The sequence below is a fragment of the Pelodiscus sinensis genome, chromosome 9 (assembly GCF_052426305.1).
Source record: "Pelodiscus sinensis isolate ZL-2025 chromosome 9, ASM5242630v1, whole genome shotgun sequence".
Taxonomy (NCBI): domain Eukaryota; kingdom Metazoa; phylum Chordata; order Testudines; family Trionychidae; genus Pelodiscus; species Pelodiscus sinensis.
This window is the reverse complement of record NC_143060.1, coordinates 45,414,416-45,437,343: the sequence shown is the minus strand read 5'-3', so window position 1 is coordinate 45,437,343 and position 22,928 is coordinate 45,414,416. Positions and strand designations below refer to the sequence as shown.

The window sequence follows — 22,928 nt, the reverse complement described above, 5'->3', positions numbered from 1 at the left end:
CTCTGTTTTTCCAACCTCTTGGGGTTAGTGTTATAGGATGAATATAAAAATATTGTCTTCTTTCTTCCTGAATATTACATTTGTTAACTAGTGAATTACCATATCGTTTGCACAGTGGTCTTATGGCTTCTACCTCATCCACATACAAGGACAAAATGGGTTGGAATTTTATTGCAAAACTAAAGATTTGAAGAAAAAGTGGCTTGAGCAGTTTGAAATGGCACTGTAAGTGTATATTTTCTATAAAATCATTTTCTTAACCAGTACCTAGGAATATTTTAAACAGTGCTTTAATATACATTTTAAATGGTAACAAGTCTGCAGATTCTAGAAGATTATTTTATTTGAATTTTTGAAAAAACAATTCATAGTTGACATCTACAATGTAAAATAAGAGTCTTTCCCTGAAAAACTTCTAGGGAAAGAGAGAGGGCACTGTTAGCTGTGTGTTGCTTTCTAGCATAACTACTAAGACTGTTTTAGTAATACAGTCTGAAACACCTAGGGAAAATATTTATTGTTTTAAGCAATAAATATTTAACATAATAATGACTGATTTTTCCATCTTTATCTCTTGGAACATTGAAATACATTTTAAGAGATATGGGGATGTTGGCTTTTTTCCTAGTGGCTTTAAACTAATTTATTATGTAGCATTTGGATCAGGTTGCTTGGTTTATTGACTTGGATTTTCAGGGCTTAACTCCTCCCCCCCCCCACTGTGTGTGTGTGTGTGTGTGTGTGTGTGTGTGTGTGTGTGTGTGTGTGTGTGTGTGTGTGTGTGTGTTTCTAAGTTTAAAAGTAGCATGAATGTGTTAGACGTTTCAAAAAGTAATATGTCCCAATAAGACACTGCAGATTGCATTATAGTTATGTACTTTCGGCTTTATTTCTGATACTGTTGGAAAAACAAACATGGTTATTGATACTGAAAGTATTCTGATTAAATTTAAAAGAGGAACAAAGAAATCAGGAGGAAAAAAGAGAGGCAGTGCATTTTTTTTAAAAAAAGGGGAGCAAAGGAATATTTGCATCTAAGATAGTGATGAAATTAACAAAAGCAGTGTATCACTTATATGAATTTTTGGTTTGGGCATTGATTTTTTTTTTTTTTGCCTGAAAGGGATGTTGGTAGATGCACTCCATTCAATTACACTTACCACCTTAACGCCTGTTAATTACATTTTTGTTTTTGTTTTTTCATTTTTTCTTTTTAATGAAACTAAGAGTTTAAATCGCAGGTAGCATGGAAGATTTGCAGGAAGAGAGCATTGCTCTGCCATGGGTTCTGAGGTCCACCAAATATTGTTTCCCTTTTTGCTGATATCAAATCCTTAGGAGGTGTATCGTGCTAATGGGAGTTAACCCTGGGTGTGATAGGTGGGAGTGGAGAGGCTTTTAATTGGAAAAATACAATAAATTGAAAACTAATTACTTCTTCTTTCACTGTCTACATCCATGTCTCCCTGGTTCCCTGCATATGCCTCCTATGCTGTCATTGCTGATATTTCCTTATATTTAGATAGCAATAAAACAACTCCTGCCATAAAAGCTCCCCACATCTTAATTAATTTGACTTACAACTGAAAATAATGTCCACCCTACCACAGTTATACAAATAATGATCTACTCGGCCAGCCAGCTAATAAAATTAGAGTAATAGAACAGGTTCTCCAAACCCCAGGTAGAGCCTTGTCCCAGAATCTTTCCTGGTTTCCTGCATACCTTTTTCATGACCTCTCCCCCCGCTCCCCATCTATGTGTTTTTTGTGCCTTGTCCTGTTCTCTTGGGATTTCCTGCAACCTGTTTATCCTACTCTAGCCAGTGTCCTCTAAATCCACCTATGCTTCTTCTTGCCTACTTCAGGGACACCTTGCTGATAGAGGGAAAACATTGCTCCATGCCACATTTCTCTGTGACCATCCCTGCTGTCCCAACCCCAAGCCTATATTCCCAGTCTCTGCTCTTTGTTCCTCTCTTACCCCTTCCCAGATTTCTTTGCAGCCATGTTAAACCTGATCTCCAGAACCCCCATATTGTGATTCAACTAAAATCACAATGAATCCACTTGACATGTAAGTGTATTTGATGCTGTGCATGAACTTCTTTAATTCTGATCATTGTTTGCATGGAAGTTTTGGTGGCTTTCATATCCTTAAATTGTGCTGTTTCACTCTCTCTCTCTGTGTGATGAGCTAATGCTATTGCACATAGTTATAAAAAAGTAGGTCAGCTGAGGTGCAGCACTACTCATAACAGTGCTTTGGGAAAGGCAATCTATTGTTCTTGATTATCATAAATGATCAGAACCTGGGTTAATACAGTAGCCTTTCACCTGGGATTCCTTTCAGCTTAGGTCACCAGTAAAAAATGAGATTTGGTGGTCTCAGCCTTGCCCTTCATGGATATTTGTCCACCTCATAAACACCCCACAATTTCACATTGATCCACGTGATTGGCAGTTGTAATCTAGAGCAGCACAGGGCTGGAATAGCAGGGTTGCTCCAGGTCAGGGCTGATTTGTATTAGCAGAACTGAATTGTAACTTTCTTTGCTCTAGACAGTGTTATTGCTCCCTTATTTTTACAACTACAAAATCAGATTTTTAAAAAAACGTATAGAATTTTATACATTTTGAAACATTTTTTTAATGCATTTTCATTTGTGGGCTTTGGCTTTATGGAATATCTCCCAAAAGTGTCACTCAGCTTGGTAGGATCCCTGACTTCCCACTCCCATGACTTACCTTAGCATTAGTGTGCTAATCTAACTATGTGTTTTAGAAATGTGTGTCTGCTTATCTGTTCAAGAATAGCTCCTAAACAGTAAGAGCTAGGAACAACAAATTTGGTATGCAGCTTCCACTTATTATAATGTGAAGCAAGGTAAGGGTTTGGTTGTGGAAGGACAATGGGATGTGCTTGAAATTCAGTTATTTCTCATAAAATGGAAAGGGAGAGGTCTGGTAAGAGGAATAATTATAGTGTAGAATGACCATAGGTAGGCAGCAAGGGGCCAGAGATGGGCACCAGGACAGCTATACAACCATTGGGCCAGCAGGGGGCAGGAGTGGAGAAAGGGACAGCTATCTACTATATATTCCAGAGAGTGTGGGTGTCTGTTTCTGTCTGTCCCTCAGTGCGGGGATATGCACCCCTCCTCTAGCTATGCTTGCTGGAGGTGCATTGGCCTTGAAGAGGCACTTCTCACCTGGCCCCTAGCTGCTGTGGTGAGAGTGGGTTGGGATCATCCTCTCTCCCCAGTGTAGACTGCATACTGAACCCCTCACACTCAACCCAGAGCAATGATTTAAATGAAGCATGGACATTTTCATTTTGTTTTCCAAAAAACAAAAATTAATTAAGGATCCAAACAACACTGGGTGAATCTTCTAGTGAGATTATAAATGCTGAAGCATGAAATATGCCTTTGGGAATAAACTAAAACCACTGTTTTTCCATATTGTTCAGGTCTGTTTTTTTCAGTAGTATTTCCTACTCCATAGAGAGTCTATTAAAGCATAATTTTCCTCTGAAAAATTATTATAGTAACATGACAAAAAATTTTCGGCACATTCAGTACTGTTGTTACTGACTTCACAGGTAAAACAGTTTAACTACATATTTAGCACTTCTGTTAGGACTGCAAAATCAAGACAACTGAAAAGGAGTGAGCTGGATTCTTTCCTGTGTATTAGAAACAGCATTTTACTATGGTCTCCTCAATTATATTTGTGCCAATCCACTGCCATCTGCAAAGCCTCTGGAATGAAGATTGTATTGCACAGATGTTACTATGAGAACTGATTTATGGGCAAATTCAGATTTTATTTACATCTGTTTAAATCAAGACTAGAGTCCAGTCTAAAAAAGTTTGGCTGATCTAACTGTCCATTCAAGGTGTGCTTTAAAAAAAAAAAAAAAAAAAAGAAAGAAATTGTTATACTGGTATGAACCTTAGTTTGGAGGCAGAGGTAATAGTACAGAGGCCCCTTCTATCAGTATAGCTTATTTTGCTTCCCAATAACGTATATTAGAATGAGCACATTTTTTAACTTTCTAGATGACAAGCCCTAAGTATACTGAAGTATCTATAGGATCGCTCCTGATCTGTAATGGTGTAGCTGAAATCAGAGTTTGGTCCTGTGCCCCAGGTCACAACTGCCTCCTTCACTCAAACTCCCTCACAGGCCCTCCTGCACCTCCATTCCTTACCTCAGGGGTGGGTAAGAGCCTCCGTGTGCCGATTGAGGATGAGGGGGAGCTGGTGGTTTTCTTCAGGTGCTGGGGGGCAGGGCAAAAAGTTCATGCGATCCTTCCGCCCCCAGGCCAATCAAGGTCTGTGGGCAGGGGAGCATGGGAAGTCTCCTGGCCCCACCTCTTCCATCCGAGGCCCTGCCACTTCTGAGGCTGCCTGTAGCCACTTCAGAAATGTGTGAAGTGGCTCCCATTTCAAAAATTATTGCCCATCCCTGGGCTATGCCAAATACTAGGCCTGATCTATGGTAGTATTGCAGGTCATTTATAGTGGAGGAAGCTTGAGAGAAGTAGGTATAGCTGCAAGAAAATATAAAATATATTCAGATATTCTTAAGTGTTTCAATTTATATGACGATTCTCCTGTCACTGTATCTGTGTTTGCTGTTGTTCAGATGCTACTATACTGTATTGTTTAGAAAAATCACTAAATGTATGCATCTCAACTTTTATTACCAATAAGAACATTGGCATTTTTAATAAAGTATTTTTTAATAAAGACAGGTAATACATATGCTGTATTTCTTCAATTACATGAGAAACTTCAGTACCATAGCACTAAATTTAATGCTGTTGACCTATTCACACTAATCTGCAAAATTGAGGCTGGCTCAACTGGCCTTGAATCTAATATGTTGTTTACAACCTTTCAAAATTGTCAGTTAATTCAGGATGCTAGATCCTCTTGGCAGCAATAGAAAGAATTGGGGCACTGGAGCAGCACACTAAAAATAATTTGCCTCCCAAAGCTGGAACTTTTAATATACAGGTTGAACCTCTCTAGTCCAGAATGATCTTGTCCAGAAATATCCATGGTCCAGAATGATTTTAATTAGGGGATGTCCACTTTTCATGGGTGTGGCTGAGTTTCATGTGGTCCCATAAAGTTTGTTTATAGCCACGAGTCCTCGCTCTCAGCGTTCAGTGCTGTTATTTAGCTCCAATTTACCCCTGAAGGTCCTCTAACAGCCCAGTAAGCAGTGGAAGTGTTGTCTAAGCTGTTAGACAATACTAACCTCCCATGGTCTGGAAAATTCTCTGGTTCGGAACTGGTCAGGTCCCAACATGCTAGACTAGAATGGTTCAATCTGTACTAACACACGTGGTGGGTTTGCAAAAGAGTTCCATGTGAATAAATGTAACTGACAAAGAACAATTTGATGTGTTTTTCCATTTTTGAAGAGATTAGTGTTTTCTTTATATGTCCGCATTGATATTAATGAGAATGATGCATGCATAGGTGGAGAACAAAACTGAATGTTGTTTCAACAGAATTGTACTTCTTAAAAGTAGTTGTTGTGTGGTCAGTTGGTGTTTTGTTTTTGGAGCAGTATTGATCATTTTAGATTAGATTTTAGCTTTGTAGTGTAATGTGTGCTGTTGTTTTAAAAAGTGCTACAGAAAGTGTTTAGTATTCAGGAAGTGGCAGGTTATATATAATTTTCAGCATGCCTAATAATGTAGATGACAAGGCATTATATATCTAAGGAACTCTCAGGCCCACAGATAGGGTGGGAGGTAAAGGGGCAAATTCCCCTGGGGATGGGGCTCTGGCTGCCACTGCTGCTCGTACAGTAGCAGCGGCACTCAGAGCCCTTTAAATTGCCACCAGAGTGCTGTGCAATGTGCTCTAGGTAGCTCTTAGGGTACCTGGAGAGGTGGGGTTCTGCACACACCCAGGCAGCATTGGGTAGGGAGTGCAGTCTGGCAGCACTGATGGCTTGTTGCCCTCAGCCCCGCCCCTTCTGCCCGAGGCTACCGCCCCTTCTGGGAGAGGAGTCAATCCTCTGCCCCCCTTGCCCAGGGGCCTGGCAGGGCTGTCATCTCCCCTGAGAACTGTTGATACTGCAGTTCAGCCAGAATCTTACACTCATGCTCCTCAAGTTAATGATATAAAATGTAAGTACAGGCAGTCCCCGGGTTACGTACAAGATAGGGGGACTGTAGGTTTGTTCTTAAGTTGAATCTGTATGTAAGTCGGAACTGGCGTCCAGATTCAGCCACTGCTGAAACTGACCAGTGGCTGACTACAGGAAGCCCGAGGCAGAGTTGCTCTGCCCTGGGCTTCCTGGAATCAGCCGCTGATCAGTTTCAACAGCAGCTGAATCTGGATGCCTGGGACAGAGCAGCTGGGGTGCTGCCGGGTAGGTCCCTGCAGCGTCACACCTCAGTGCTGCGGGGACCAACCCGGCAGCACCCCAGCTGCTCAACCTCAGATGTCCCCAAGTCAGCCGCTGTTGAAACTGATCAGGGGCTGATTCCAGGAAGCCCAGGGCAATGCAACTCTGCCTCGGGCTTCCTGTAGTCAGCCGCTGGTCAGTTTCAACAGCGGCTGACTTGGGGACGCCTGGGGCAGAGCAGCTGGGGTGCTGCCGGGTTGGTCCAGTAGGTCCAGTAGTGCCCCTCCTCGGCGCTAATGGACCAACCCAGCAGCAACCCAGCAGCTCTGCCCCAAACTGACCAGCAGTGGCTGAATCAGGGCGCCTGGGGCAGAGCAGCTGGGGTGCTGCCCGGTTGGTCCAGTAGCGCTGAGGAATGGCGCTGCAGGACCAACCGGGCAGCGCCCCAGCTGCTCTACCCCAGTCGTCGCGAGAAAAGCCTGGTCTGCTCGGGGGGGGAAGGGGCGCACTAGCTGTGCCCTCCCCCCCCAGCAGACCAGGGAGACGTGGGCGGCAGGACCACCGAGACGCGCCGCGGTCCCGCCCACATCCTCCGTGGCTTTGCTCCACGTCTCCCTAGTCTTCTGGGGCGCATCTCCCTGGTCTGCTTGGGGAGCCCCCCCAGAAGACTAGAGAGATGCGGATCAAAGCCGCGGAGGACGCAGGCAGCGGGAACTCAGCACGTCTGGGCAGTCCTGCCGTCCGCGTCCTCCGGGGCGAGAAAAGCCCCGTTCATAACTACGGATCCGACATAAGTCGGATCTGTGTAAGTCGGGGACTGCCTGTATAGTACAAGTCATAATAGTGAGCTTTGACCTAAGAGAGGAGGTCCACTTGTTACACTTATACAGCTATTAATAGCTAATTGTAAGAGCGTGCAGGCATTATTTTTCTAAAACACACCAGTTACCCATCCAGTCCATGAGCCTTTCTCCAATAGTGATCAGTGCTAGTTGATTCAGAGGAAATGTTTAGTTTCCCATGATGCACCTAATAATTATGCAAAAGAAAACATGCAGAGTTAAGGTTCCTTCTTGTTATCTATCAGTTTATACTATAAAGTAGAAGAGTTAATGGCCCTTTCAGATTTATTCTAGCTAATTCTACTGCAGATGCCCTTTTTATTCTTATAAATGTCAATCTTTTTTTTTTTTAATTTACAAGCTAATTTCTTCACAAAACCTTGTTGCTATGAATTCTGAAAGTTAACTGTGCTTTACTTAAAACTGGATGTTGAACTCTTTCTTTGTCCTAGGAAGAATAAAATATTTGAGCTATCTGAAATCTCTCATTTTGGGCAGCATTCTTAAATATTTGAAAGCTCTCTCTCTCATGAAAGGGAGTTACTGACATTGTGCCTTTGATTTTAACAGTAATGCATTCAGTTTTTGGCGTTTTAATAGGTTCTTTCACAGTTTGTGCTACAGTAGAGGCATGAGCTAATCTGCTGCTTTTGGTAACCTATCTTTTCATTTGGACACCAGTTCTCATTCTTTAATGCCAGAAAGCTAGAACAGTCCATTTGAATGAAGAAAACAATCCTGAGATTCATTCTACAGACCTGATAAATATGTGCATCACATCCTTTGTAAGCATGCACCTTCATTTTAAATTGAGAAAGCTGTATAATGAATGGATACAGTCCTTTGGTTACCTAGAATGTTTTTTATGATTGTTTTTAAGATAGTACTAGATACAGGGTAAATGAAAATGGTTCTCTTATCTCTTCTTATATCTCCATTTCCCAAATTTGTTTTATGCTCTGTGACTAATGACTTATTGGTCAAATCCAACTCAGATAGATCTGTTCCCTCAGATTCTGCATTAATAATGCATATGCATTAAAACTCCTTCTGAGAGACTATTTGAGCTGTGACATATTGAACACTGACATACAAAGTTAAAGCTGTTGCTATCAATGCATTTTAAAAGCTTTTGATACACACTGCATTTTCCCAACAGTCTAGAGAAGTATTCCACTTTTAACAAACTGGATCTAAGTTCACTTAGTTTACCAAAGCAAAACACAAAGATGCCTATTTGGATTTCCTTGATACCACTTCAGGAGACAGACAGGGTATTAAAAGAAAGGAAATGTGTTGTTTACCTCTGTAGGTCTGAATGTAACTAAGCATTGTCATGAATTACAGTCAGTGTACCACAAATGGCAGCTTATTTGAAAAAATAGGAATCACTGAGGGTAAAGAAGGGGCCAGGGCAAGAGAGCTAAGATGTCTTCCTAGTGACTGAATAGAGGGTAGACTTAGAAAGGATTAAATTTGCCCACACAGCAGCTATGGAAAAAGGGAGGAGGCTTCACTTTCTGCTATCTAGTCCGGAACAGTACTTCCTTCCTATATCCCCAGCACCATTGGCTTGTAGGTATTCAACCAGACAGTCCAGTTTTTGAGCCCTCTGTCTGGTAAAAAAAAAAATTCAGAAAATACCAGACATGTGCAATGTCCAGTATTTTCTGGTTTTCTGGCTGGGCGCCCGACGGAAGCCTGGCAGGGGCGGGAGGAGTGGCTGGGAGACGGGGCGCAATTGGCGCTGGGAGCCTCTGGTTGCATCTGACGTGGGAGTGACACCTTGGGAAGGAAGAGAAGCCCTGTCCATGCTCCTGAGCACTGTTCAAGCACATTGTGGAGTGGTAGCTGGATTTGCTCGTGCTTCGTCGGGACCATGCGCGGGACAGGCAGCACCCTGAGATCTGCGTGTGCCCGGGTCAGTCCTGATCCCCACCATATGATTCTCTCCCCCTGACTCCCTCCCAGCCCTGCTCCCCTCCCGGCAGCTTCCCCCCCGCCCATCAAGTGTGTCCAGTATTTTTTCTGAAGCTACCTGGTAACCCTATTGGCTTGCCTGGCATCTCCAGGTTTGTTCGTTTTGAATGCATGGCCTCCTGGCATTTTGGGGGAAAAGAAATAAGTGTTGTTAAATGGATGCAGTGAGCCTTTTTTCCCCACCCCCTAAATCTTCTTAACGATGGTGCTTGGATCAGCATCGTTATGTCTTCTGGAACACCCTGCTGCTCCTATGCCTGCTCCATGGTAGCCCAGGGAGGTCGGCTTAAGGTACGCATTCCAGCTACATAAAATGGGTAGCTGGAGTTGGCTTATCTTAAGCCGAGATGAGGCAGTCTCCACCCTGCGGGAGGCCGACAAAAACAAATGCTCCCTTCGGCTTCCTTTATTCCTTAGAGGAGGAGGAGTACTGGACGCTGGCAGAAGCTGCCTTCCGTGTTTGATTTATGGGTCTATACTAGACCTCTGTAGTGTCGATCTTCTGGTAAGTATAGATGTGCCTCTAGTGCTGTTTCTTGACTCATGGCGAGAATGTAAAAAGGGGCAGGGTTATTTTTTCAAAATGGAAAATCCAGTGATGGCCCTAAATTACCTAAACTCAAGGTAGAAGTTAGTTTTACTCACTAAAACTGGGGGAAAGAAAGGTGTTTTAAGTTGTTGATTTACATGTCATTTTATTCTCCAAATTACTAAAAATGCAATCTAGTGCCGTGGTTCTCTGCTGGGGGGTAGTGGCCACCGAGGACCATTAGAGGCATTCAGAGGGGTTGCCAAATAAACCAGAGAGAACACAAAAAAATAAAAACTGTCTCACTTTACACTATTTGGACACACTGCTTTAAAAAAAAATTCAGGGAGTATGTTAATTTTCCTGCTTGATATATTGAAACCTATTGGCTGTATCTAGACTGGCAAGTTTTTCCGCAAAAGCATGTGCTTTTGCGGAAAAACTTGCCAGCTGTCTACACTGGCTGCTTGAATTTCCGCAAGAACACTGATAATCTCATGTAAGATCGTCAGTGCTTTTCTGGAAATACTATGCTGCTCCCATTTGGGCAAACGTCTTTTTCCGAAAGACTTTTGCGCAAAAGGGCCAGTGTAGACAGCACAATACTGTTTTCCGCAAAAAAGCCCCAATTGTGAAAATGGAGATCGGGGCTTTTTTGCAGAAAACCGCGTCTAGATTGGCCACAGACGCTTTTCCGCAAAAAGTGCTTTTGCGGAAAAGCATCCTGCCGATCTAGATGCGCTTTTCCGAAAATGCTTTTAACGGAAAACTTTTCCATTAAAAGCATTTTCGGAAAATCATGCCAGTCTAGACGTAGCCATTGAGTTCAGCAGGGCCAATGTTAGAGGGTAGCAAGCAGGACAGTTGGCCACTTCCCTGCACCATAGGGCACACCACTCGACAAGGCTTGGACATATTCATATTGGAAAGTAATATTCAGTTTATTATTTTGTACCTATATTATACTTTTCCTTTTTATATAATACTAGAGGATTTACTCGGCATTGCTCAGGTCTTTAACTCAATGTTTGTGTGTGTGTTTGAAAATAAAATGAAAATGCACATGCTTCATTTAAACCATGGCTCTGGGGTGAGGCTGGGAACGAGGGGTTCAGTCTGCAGGATGTCCTTGGGGGGAGAGGACTATCCCATCCCTCTCTCCGCACAGCAGTTTGGAGCCAGCTGAGAAGTGCCTCTCCATGGCCTGTGGCAGGGTCAGGTCAGGGAGCTGCTGCAGAATGGGGAAAAGGGCAGCCCAAAAGGGTAAAAAAAAAAAAAAAAAAAACCCTGTAAGTAGAAGCAGAGAGCTGCAATTAGATGCAGCTAGGAGGGATCTGGCTCAGGAGGGGACAGCTAACTCCTCTGCTGGCTGACTGAGGGCCTTTAAAAACCTCAGCAGTAGGAAGCTGGGGGGAGGGGAGGTGAGGAGGGAAGGGAGATGGTGGAGAGACAGAGAGGAAGAGGTTTGAGAGAACAATCCTTAACAGCATTAGGTGGAGGCAGTAGGGAGGGAGTCTGAGGAGGCATGGGTGGGCCCCCTACTACAGAGACCTGCTGCAAACCCCCAGTTTTGGAGTTAGGAGCGAGAGGCCTGCCCAGTGGTGGCCTGGGTAAAAGCGGCCCTTGCCTCAGGCCAAGGGCCAGGGAAGGGTGCATATCCTCCTGCTGGGGCAGGGGCAGGTTTGTCTGTCCCCTGTGCTCCCCAGCCAGAGTGAGGAGTACAGCACACAATGAAAGTGAATAAAGTTTTAAGTTAATTATTTAAAGAAGTCCTTCAAGGAGGAGTCTTGAGCAAATTAGTGTTAAGACACTTACACTGTTTCATTGTATTTAACCAGATTAGATGATGTTTCATCTCCAGGAATATTGGCTAAGCAATCTATAGAATCTATTAAATATCTTAATTTGCAATAGTATTTCAATATCCCAGAAAAATTATTAAAGGAAATCTTTATTCTCTTGGGAGTGTTTTTGCAAACTCCAGGAAACTAGTGATGAAGTCTCACTGATATTATAATGTTGGAGAAACCATGCTGTGCTGGAATTTTTGTTGTAATGCTATGTTGTAGCTTCTTTTATTCTTCTAGCTGTCTTGTTGCTGATGCTGTTTGCTTATTTGCTTGTAGAAGCCAGAGCTGTGCTGTGTACTGTGTGCTGATGGCTCCATTCAGAGAGATTTATGTCTTTCTTTCTCTGTAGTCTTACTGAAGATGGAGGGGGTGCTTCTTTCAGTGGTTTGGTTTAATTCAGATATCAGCTCCTGTTACCTCTGAATTTGCCTTAACATTTTAAGGACTGGTCTTGGTAGGATCTTCAGTACATGAATATGCAGCTGGCTTTTGTCTTTGTTGTGGGAAATTCTCAGAGTATCTTTAATGTTACATTTAACTTTTTTCTTTATCTAGAAAATTTTCTGAGAGATCTTTTTAGTTCCTTCAGGGTTTAGATACCGTGTTTAAATTTCAAATTAGTCCAGATACCTCTGCTCTCTATATAAAAGTCAGCTTTCAAAATAGACATTTTAAAAATTAAATAATTTTTAGAGAGTCTTTAATCTTCATGTTGATTTAAAGAATTAAATGTTATCTTTTATTTTTACCAATCTTTGGAGAGGTAGTTCCTGTCTTCCCAAATTTGGTGAGGTTTTTTTAAATATTGCCCAATAACTAATTTCCCAATTAAGATAAATATTTCTATGCTTAAAAGGCTATCCAGCTGACCTGAGCTCATGGGACCCAGGCTGTGGGACTGCTTTGTTTCTTTGTAGACTTCAAGACTTGGACTGGAGCTGAACCTGGGACTCTTCCACCTTGCCCGAGCCCAGAAGTCTGCAGAGCAATGAAGTAGTCGTGCAGATCAAGCCCCATGAGCCTAAGATGGCTGGCATGGGCCAACAGCAGGTGTGCTAGTTACTGTGTGCACACCTCCTATGGCCAGTAGATCTGCAATTTATCTTTTGCAGTGTATTTACAATTTGCTGTTATGGACTCTCATTAAATATTCCAAACAAAGCAAAATTACAAAACTACCACTTTTATATAAATTTTTTTTGACTGACACTCACTCCCTTCTTCGATATTTCTGCAGATTTTCCTTTTTCAGTACAAGTTGAACCTCTCTAATCCAGAGCTCTCATCCAGAAACACTGAACGTCTGGAATGATTTTAGTTAGCTGGATGTCTGCTTTTCCTGGGAGTGGCCAAGTTTCCCGCAGTCCTATTAAGTTCATTTATAGCTACCAGTCCTAGCTCTCAGTGTTCTGTGCTGTTATTTAGCTCTAATTTCCCTGTAAATGTCCTCTATCAACTTTGTAAGCAGTGGAAGTGTTGATAATGCTGCTGTTCAATATTGACCTCCTGTGGTTCAGAAAATTCTCTGGTTCGGAATCAGTCAAGTCCCAAGGGTTCCGGATTAGAGAGATTAAACCTGTACTGAATTTAGGATCTAATCCTGCAAGTTGTTCTGTGTGAATATGCTTGCAGGATCGGGGCCTTATATTACCCCTATGTTTAGGACATTTGAGCTATAATATGAACACTTAGCTGTGGTAACTGTAAACTTTAGGGTAAACCATTGAGGCCCAGATTTCCAAGGACAAGAGCCTAAATTAGGCTCCCAAATACCTATTTACATGGCATTGAAATAATTACTTAAATGCTTTGGAAATTCAGGGTTTTATCCAGTGAATATTTACGATTAATGTATAGATTTATTTGTGGATTCACATTACAAATAGACTACGTCTACACTGGCATGATTTTCCAAAACTGCTTTTAACGGAAAACTTTTCCGTTAAAAGCATTTTTGGAAAAGCACATCTAGATTGGCAGGATGCTTTTCCGCAAAAGCACTTTTTGTGGAAAAGCGTCCGTGGCCAATCTAGACGTGGTTTTCCGCAAAAAAGCCCCGATTGCCATTTTTGCGATCGGGGCTTTTTTTGCGGAAAACACTATGTGCTGTTTACACTGGCCCTTTTGCGCAAAAGTCTTTCGGAAAAAGACTTTTGCCTGAACAGGAGCATCATAGTATTTCTGGAAAAGCACTGACGATCTTACATGAGATCGTCAGTGCTTTTCCGGAAATTCAAGCAGCCAGTGTAGACAGATGATTTTGCGGAAAAACTTGCCAGTCTAGACACAGCCACAGTGTAATGTGATATAGCTGCCTACCTATCAGGAACTGCTGTGTGTAAACGTATGTTACCTATTTGAATGAGCACATACTTGAGCTGTTTTTTATATTGCATAGGTAATCAGGAACATACTGGCAAAAGAGAGCCAATTTGATTGAAGTCATGTACTATATTATTGAAAAATTCTAAAAGGTCACTTGTATTATCAGATAAGCAAATTTTCTAGCGAAGTCTTGATTGAAATCATGGTTTACTTGTATTTAACATGTGTTTCCCTGATGGAGATTTGCTGAGTTGACAAAAGTGGAATGTCTGGGTATTAGAATATAAAGAATTGATTGATTAATTCAATAAAAAAGAATCTTCAAAGATGATTCTAAAATATATGTGGAGTCTGAACTGAGAATATCAGTAATCAGTATTTATTAGATCTTTTTAAAAGGCCTTAGCCTAACCCGAGAGATTTATGTATTTACATTTGTTTCTCTACACTCCTGTTTTTACAAAGTTTAGTGCACAAATCTATTTCTGTCTGGTAATGGGATGTTATGGAAAGCAATTAGTTTAAGTGAATAAATTAAAGTCTAGCAACTGTCATTTGGCTTCTACCAAAGGGCAGGAGAGCTATGGAGTTGCCAGGAGCAGGTTTAGGGATAATTTCTATTGGACGTGCACACTTAATTTTAAACCAACTTAAAGTGAGTTAGGGCAAAATTAGGGTGAATTTCTTGAGGTTTTCAGCTTCTGAACAGGATTGAATATGAATGGGGAGACATGAGGAGACAACAAAAGTAAGATGGTGTTTCCTAGTATATAGTATGCAAAAATGAGAACTTTGAAAGGTGAGAAAAGCAAGTTTAGCTTTCCTCATAATTTTGTATTGTGGAAGAAAGCAGCAGAGATTTGGCTGAGGTAAATTTGTATGTATTTCTGTAGGCTTTTGGTTTTGTTAGCAATTACATATTTAATTTTCTATTTTGTAAATTCAGTTGTAAATTGCACAGCATTTAGACAGTTGGGCTGAGAACTTAATTTAATGTGAAGTTCCTCAGTACATATTTAGGGATCTAATTAATATTCCTGATTTTTCAAAACTGCTGAGTACATAGCAACTTTCACTGTAGTGAGTGCTAATTTTCTGGGTGCTCATCATGTTGCAAATAAGGCCATTTACTCATTTAAATGCCAAATACAATTGAGGTACCTAATTTAAGGCAGCTATTTCTGAAATCTTGTTTCTTGTAGTGATATTTAGTATTAAGATAATAAGTAAGATCAAATGGAACAGAAATTTTTGTTGCCATTAGATATAAGGTGGTGTTGCCATTAGATGTATACATGCAATATCCAACTTCATTTATCAAACATACTTTAAAATGTGCTTGAGAAGCTTATGCTCAGAGTGCCAGTTCAGTATTCATTATTCACACCAATAATATTCACAGTGTTTTAAATTATCATAAGCAAAATGCTAACTGCAGAACAATAACAGAACTCTTAATTGAGAAGGTTTGACACAAGGTTGAGGGGTGGAGCAGAGTTCAAGGCAATGAGCTCTTCTTAACTCCCTGTAGCATTTCTTTTTCAATACTTGAAACAGTTGTAATTCACCTCAGATTACTTGCTAGATACTTGGTATAAATACTTATATTTATACTTTGATATGCCACTAGAGGTCACTGATCAGCAAGTATTAAATATGATTCTTCCCAGTCAAGATTTAATCAACTGAAATGGCATAACAGTTTAAAACAATATGTAACATTTTTGACTGATTTTACTGATACACAAATGTCTTAACTTCTTTAAATCAGATGCTAAGTTTCAGAGCATTTTCTGTGGAAACAATTAGCTAGACTTAGTAAAGAGCTGATGTGGATTGTGTGTTTTTTCCAAACAAAAATACCAAAAGATAAATCATCACCTCCTTTATAAAACTGATTAGGAGGAAAAAGTTGAGACAACCTCAGAAAATCCTATCACTCTGACACCTTAGAGGAGAGAGCTTTGCAGGCTAATAGGAGGGGGAAGGGGGGAAAGCAGGAACCTTAGCCGTCTGATCACCAATGCCAAATACTGAACTCAGTCCTCAACTGTGGGTCATTACTCCTATGGTCTCTCTATCCATACAGTAACACGGTTCATTGAGACTTTTTCAATTGGTATGGCAAAGTGGGAGAGAGGTTCAAATGCTGAAAATATGGGGACTTGAATGATGTCTTTGAGGTTCATTTTCTCTCTCCCATGTGAATACTACTGACATTAGGCCATTGTTAACACTGCTTTCATCCTCTCTGTACCTGTTAGCAGAGGGGGCAACTTGCTCCATAGTTCTAGGTCAGTGGCTGATTTTTGTTGATATCCTCTTTCCATTTATGGTTACTTAGGATGGCATGCTAGGTTCTTCTGGGTTGCCTCTAAATTTATTGATAATTGTGATTTATTTGTGTTTGGTTTTGTCATCTAGATTTGCTGCGATCCCTGCAATATGATATTGGCGTGCTCCCTTCATGGGAATGTGATGCAGAGAAACATCTTTCTCCATTTTCTTCATCAATACAACTTTCTCTGTGTTATGAAGAAAATAAATTAGATAAAAGTTATTTGGAATCTTGGATGGAAAAGTTGAGTTGTTAATTAAGTGTCCCAGAGAAGCAATTTTTCATGATTAATGGAAATGTTTGTATTGGTTTTAAGCAAAACTTCCACAGTGGCCTTGACCGAGAGAGGTGAAAATCTGTACAGGTCTTAATTGCAAAAACCTAGCTAGTATTGTAAAGCTGCCAGTGAAGCAATTAAAAAGAAATGGCCCTTAAATATGTGAGAGAGGTAGGGAACCAGTCATTGGGTAGCAGGGGGTGGCACATAGCTGGGATTTTTTTTTTAACTAAAATGATAACTGGTGCCATTAATGGTAATGTTAAATAAGTTTTTAAACCCCAGGTAAAATAAGAGATAATATCTTATTTATGTTCATTCAGTTCCTGGTTTTGCTCCTCTGCAGAGGTATGAATTGTGATGCAGACATTTATTCACCACCAACTGGACTAAGGACCACAATTCACTTTTCATAGGTTTTCAGAGTTGTTGGATAAGAGTAACTTAGTCATTAGTAGCCTCTCTTACCTATAGCAAGAGTTCAAATGCATCTTTCTTCCAGTGGTTTCTACTCTAAGACATTCATTTCTTTCTTCTACTATTGTATCTTATCACTTCTGTCATTCCCCGTTTGAAAATTTTAGTTTCACAAATCTATAAGAATTTAGCAAGGTTAATCAGGGACTTATCAATTAGATATATTTAATATTTTTATTACATAAATGTAGTCAGCTGATACTATTTGTTTATAATGAGGGCTTTAGTGACCACTACTTAAAGCACCAATTTTTTTCTTAACTTTATTTGAATTATTTTTTATAAATACGTATTTTAATATCCTCACTCAGAAAAATCTCAGCAGATAAAAGATCTCTTAGTCTGTAATGCAAATATTGAAATCTGTAGACTGTAGTTCCTTCTCAAGAGTCTCTACTAGAAATATAACATGACTGGAGTATTTGAGAACTTTTTCAGTATGGATATAAGCATTTATATTTTTTAGATACGTGGACTTTTTGAGAAGTAAAGACAGATTTTGATGTCCTTATTTTCTACATTACAGGGGAAGCCAGAATATTGCACGCTTTAGACCTTTTCTTATCTATCCTGTTGGGACATGCTATCAATAATAATTACATAACGAGGGTAGTGCATATTGGAGTTATACAAGATAGCGTGCTAAGGCTGCAAGTTTAGTAGTGTTTTTAGTGCAGTTTATTTGACTTAGTGCGGAGGATGTTTGAATTGATGGTAAGGAAAAGCATGTTCATGCCTAACATATTAGAGAAATTATTCAATAACAATTCATCCATTTAGTCTGACCTCCCATTGTGAAAGGTACTTGGTATTTTTCCTTGGTGAAAATACACATCAAATTGACAATAAAAACTTAAATTGTCATTACAAAAGCCAATGGCTACTGTTCTCCATTACTTTTAGAACACTGTTTTCATCTTATGTACACAGTATCTCAGATTTTGGCCTTATTGAGCAAAGAAATGTTATAACGTGTCTAATATGATATATGTGTGTAAGCGGGGGAATGGTCCCGCTATTGTGGGGAACTTTCCTGGCTTCTATACCACCCCGGTGAAATGGACCAGCGAAAGGATCTGAGTCCCTGCTCCCACTTCCTTTACCCCATGGCTTCCCTGATCCTGAGGGCAGCCCCTCCACTCTCCTGAGTAGCAGAGTCCTCGAAACCCCAACAAGGCTGGGCCCAGGTTTCCTGGGGCTTAATCCCCGACCTTGTAGTCACTAGGGGCAGGAGTTAGGGTGTCCCCACTCCAAGGTGCTCTCTTTACACTGCATGCTTTCTTTGCCCAGTGATCATTTCATAAGGTTCAAAGCAAATACAATTTATTAAACATCAACTGATTAAAGAGAAAAGAATAAGAAAAAATGAGAATGGTTAAATGAGAACACACAGCCCTGCTCTGTAGCACAGGGATATCAAAACAGCAGCCTGCAGAGTGTAAGGACAGTTCACAGTCTCTTCCTTATAGGCCCCTTAGAGGCCCTGGATGTGCTGCAGTGGGGCTGCAGGCTGGACACGCTTGCTCTGGCAGTGACCACACTGCCTCAAGCTCTAAGTGTCCAGACCCCTCTCCCAGTCTGGCCTGCTGGGCCTCTTGGCTGGTGATATCTCCCTGCCCAGAGCCTCTCCTCACACTTTGCTGGTCCCAGCTGCTCACCACACCCAGCTGCAGGCTGTGCTGCTTTACCAGTCTCCAGCTCCTTGCGTTGCTTCTCTGTCCCTTTTGGCTTCTCTGAGCACTGCCAGTCTGCTGCTCAGCACAGGGTCTGCACTCCTTGAGCTGTGTGTGACTGGCTCTATTGCTGCAAAACTGCCCCTCAGCACAGCTTGCACTCCTTGGACTGTCTGTGTCTGGCTCTGTTACTGCAGGACTTCTTCTGCATACAGCTTGCTCCTCTTACCAGTCTCTCAGCTCTCTCCTTGCTTAGAGAGACCCAGAACAATCCCAGCTCACAGGGAGGACAGGGCCTGGCCTCTCACTTTCCTCACTGGCCTGTCCAACCTGTCAATCAGGCCGAGCTGGAGTGTTGGCTGCTTTCCATTGTTTCTGGGGTCTGTCAGTCTCATGGACCCTTCCCCTTTTGACACTGGGAGCTGGAGAACCAAAAACTCCCACAGAGTTTTAGTAAGGGGCTAAAACTCTTACATGTGCATAGCCTTACATGTGCATAGCCTTCATTGTGGCATATATTTTGGAAAAGTTATTGGACCTGAAATTTTTACACTTGGGTATGTAAAGTGAAGCACTTAAATAAGTGGCTGAAGTTTTCCAGGTTCCTGAATATCAGCAGATCCTACTGAGTATCCATGTTTTCATTTTGGCCTGGGTTAGATGAAATTGTTCCGAGATGTTTATCATGTGAAAACTGAATCAAAGGCTTATGAATTGGAATAGCTAAAAAGTACAAACACGGTATATTAGGCATTGAATGTTAACTTTTAGCTTTCATGGTTTCCTGTCTCACCCAGTTTCTTTAATCATAATCGTGACTATTGAAATTATAAGACACGCTTATCAATCAGTTAATATAACTTCTCAGTGGTGGCTGGGTATTTTGAAGTGGGTATTGATGACGATGAGAATTTACTTTATATTGTACAGGCATGTGAAGAATTAGAGTATTACCGAGCTGCTTAAATAACCCGCAATGTTACCTCCAATCACTCTTGTCCTTAATCTAGGGCAAGGTTACTGCTGGGAGAAACACAGGTTGCAGAAGCTTTAGGGGATTGATGCTATGTTACACTTTATGGCACGGTTTGGAAAGTGGCCAAGTTTTATGTGGGTGGCTGAGGACAGCATGGCCTATTAATTTGATTTCTTTCCTGACAGGTAAGGGTCACGGAGCACGGATAATTCTCCATATCTGGGATTATAATTGCTCTAAAGTGGCAGTATTTCACAAATATGATGTTGACAGAAAGGCATAATACCTGAAGCTTTGGTGGTATAAGGGTTCTGTCATATGAGATATCTGGGAAACTGCTAACAGTATAGAACTCTGAGAACTATGCAGGAAATAGATTTGTTCAGAGACTAAGGCTTTGGAGGAGATAATGGAGATTCTGATCCTAGAACAGTTATTTGTATGGTTGATGGAGTGGAGATGATCTGAATGACAAGGGAAATAGCAAGACATGTATGGAAAGGTCCTCTGGGCTGATTGTGTAGCAGTGAATTGGTCCCAATGGGGCTAATGTTCAGTAAATCACTAGGAAAGAAAAGGCTTTCCTCAGAAGGCTGAGGGGAAGCCCAAGGCCATTTAAAGCAAAGACTGGTGGAAGAGTAAAGTTGGAAACCAGAATGTAGTTTTCCTTGCAAAGCTTCTGCTGTTGTTTGAAATGAGAATTGGGATGATTTCTCTGTGTATGGTTTCATCCAATGTTCCGAGTAAGCTGTACATCTGGGTGACCACCCAGGAAAGATCACATGCCACCCAAGGGTACGTCTACACTTGCTCCCTAGTTCGAGCTATGGATGCAAATGTAGGCGACCGAAATTGCTAATGAAGCAGGGATTTAAATATCCCGCGCTTCATTAGCATGATCTTGCTGGCACGTTACTCTTCTCAACAGCTGATTCGAACCAGGAAGGTGCGCGCCAGGATGCGTTAGTTTGAACCATATCCTTTATTTCAAACTAACGTTACTCCTCCAAAAATGCCACTACCAAAAAATGAGGAGTAAAATTAGTTCGAACCAAGGGGTTTGGTTCGAAGTAACTCATCCCAGCGCATACTCCTGGTTGAAAGGAGTAACGCACCGGCGAGATCATGCTAATGAAGCGCGGGATATTTATATCCCTGCTTCATTAGCAATTTCAGTCGCCTACATTTGCATCCCTAGTTCGAACTAGGGAGCAAGTGTAGACGTACCCCAATTGATTAGCTGGCACCCACAGTCAGCAGTTTGTGCTTCTGAGTGACACACACTATTGTATATTATCTACTCCATATGTTATTCAGGAACAAAATATTTCAAGAAACTGCAGTTTGATGTTTATACATTGATATTGTTTCTTTTATTGTAGCTACTAGAGGACAAGTTTGTCTAAATGAGAATATTAAAAACATGGCTTCCTCAAATGCTCATTCCTTCTCTTTCTAAGAACATGCATTACTACTACATAGGGTTCATAGACCAAGGGAGAAATGGGAGAGCCCCTTTTAAAAACACTGACCTCATGCTACCGGTAAAATGTTGCATAATTATATGACATACTACAGAGAATATAGAGTAGGGGGACTTAGTATTGGACATGTGTTGGACATCACTGTGGAGATGCTCTTAACACCCTATTAAACAATGTGATACTGAGTCTTCCTGAAATCAAGGGAGATGGCCTACTTTAGTGTAACATTGAGGTAATCCCAAGGACATTTTCCACCGTGTCAGTGTGAATTCTTCCCTAATAGAAGTTTCTAAAGGAGCTGTCTGGTAAATGTAATTACTTTGCTATTGGTGGAAGGAGTATGTGTAATAAATTTCAAGTTCTGTTCCTCTCCTTAGGGTTACCTACACTAATGATTATTTTCACCATTAGTCTGCATTTTTAAGGGGTATTCTTTCATGTTCTGTGCTTCCTGTTTTTCCGAGCATATCACTGTCTCAGCCTTCTAAGAAACAGTTTGACATTCACACTTGCCCATGTTTTGTGATACCATTGCCACTACCACAAACCATTGTCACGATCTGACTCTACCAGGGAAAGTGAAAGGGAAAAAGAAAAAATCCTTTCAACCACTAAAAGCTGCAGCATCCATAGTATCAATATTGGTGGACCATTTTGTGGTGATTCTGATGTTAGTTCTCAAACCATTAACATAGTTCCTGAGCTTTGCCCATTGATGGAGATTCTCACACCATGGAAAATGATGTTGTAAAGCATATATTATGTCATGACCACTGCTTCTGTTTTAATAACTAAAAGATAAGAATTTCTTAATCTGTGTCACTGAAAATTCCAAATCTACTATACTCAGTACTCAATATTTTCATCAATAAAATAGTTGAAGAACTGTCATAAGAATTAGAGATGGTCCTAATCTTTTCTAGAGTTTGGGGATATTTGGGCATATCTCAACTAAAAATATACTCCATAACAAACGTAACTCAAAGGTTTTCCACCTTGGAGCATTTATTTACAGTCTGAGCAGAATGCTGTGCCTTCCGTTCATGCCTCAAACTGCAGAGAAGATCTGTTTAGAAAGATGGGGATCAGGGCTAAAGCAGGACTCAAATTCTGAGCTAAAAAGGACACCTGAGGTAAAATAAGCTCAATCCTACAAACACAACCACAAACAAATTTATTCATGTGAATAGCTCCACTTATATGCATAAATGTTTGCAGGGTTGGGCCAAAGTGTGTAGATGCCAAAAAGGTTAAGGGGCTTATTGCTATAACAGAGAATAGAAACTAACACAGTTGTAAGAATAGTCAGCAAAATCGGAAGGAAAAAAGAAAAAAAAGACATATACCAAAATCCGAATAATTAGTGCCTGTACTGTGTATCAGTGTTTTGACTAATCTACTATGTGTTTAATGCATGCGGTTTATCCTGCAATACCTATTTTGAAAATAATTTGCAAAGAAATGTACTGAAATCAAGAAACAGAATTCAACAAACCTCAGATTAGGGAAAGGACACTTAGAAATTTGTGACTTGACATTTGCTGTTGTAGTACTTCATATCACTTGATCCAGTCTCAGCTGATGTGATTACATAGCCCACTATAACATCATGTTATGATCAGGCAGGATATTGATATGTGGAAAAGAGTTTTCAAACTCACAGCTAGCAATGAAATTCCTTTTGTTTAAAAAAAGGACTTTTGAGGGTTTTTCCTTGTTAAAATAGAAAACATGATGAACAATATATATCGGGTTTAAAATGTTTTACTTGTCCACAGTTTTTGCCTGATTTGTTACTGT

The 22,928-nt window shown here is 40.9% G+C and overlaps 1 protein-coding gene and 1 long non-coding RNA gene across 10 annotated transcripts in view; one reads left to right on the top strand and one right to left on the bottom strand.

Moving 5' to 3' along the window:
- Window positions 1-22,928, bottom strand: part of LOC102458603 (uncharacterized) — a 155,560-nt gene that overhangs the window by 15,620 nt on the left and 117,012 nt on the right. The gene's annotated exons all lie outside the window — the stretch shown is intronic.
- Window positions 1-22,928, top strand: part of VAV3 (vav guanine nucleotide exchange factor 3) — a 248,862-nt gene that overhangs the window by 132,663 nt on the left and 93,271 nt on the right. For all 8 annotated transcript variants that reach the window (XR_016350269.1, XR_016350268.1, XR_012905973.2 and 5 more), the window contains exon 15: window positions 116-225. Coding sequence is in view for 5 of the 8 variants with exons in the window: in XM_075936644.2 (XP_075792759.2) it covers window positions 116-225 (110 nt within the window). In the remaining 3 variants the exon portion in view is untranslated. The remainder of the gene's footprint in view (window positions 1-115; window positions 226-22,928) is intronic.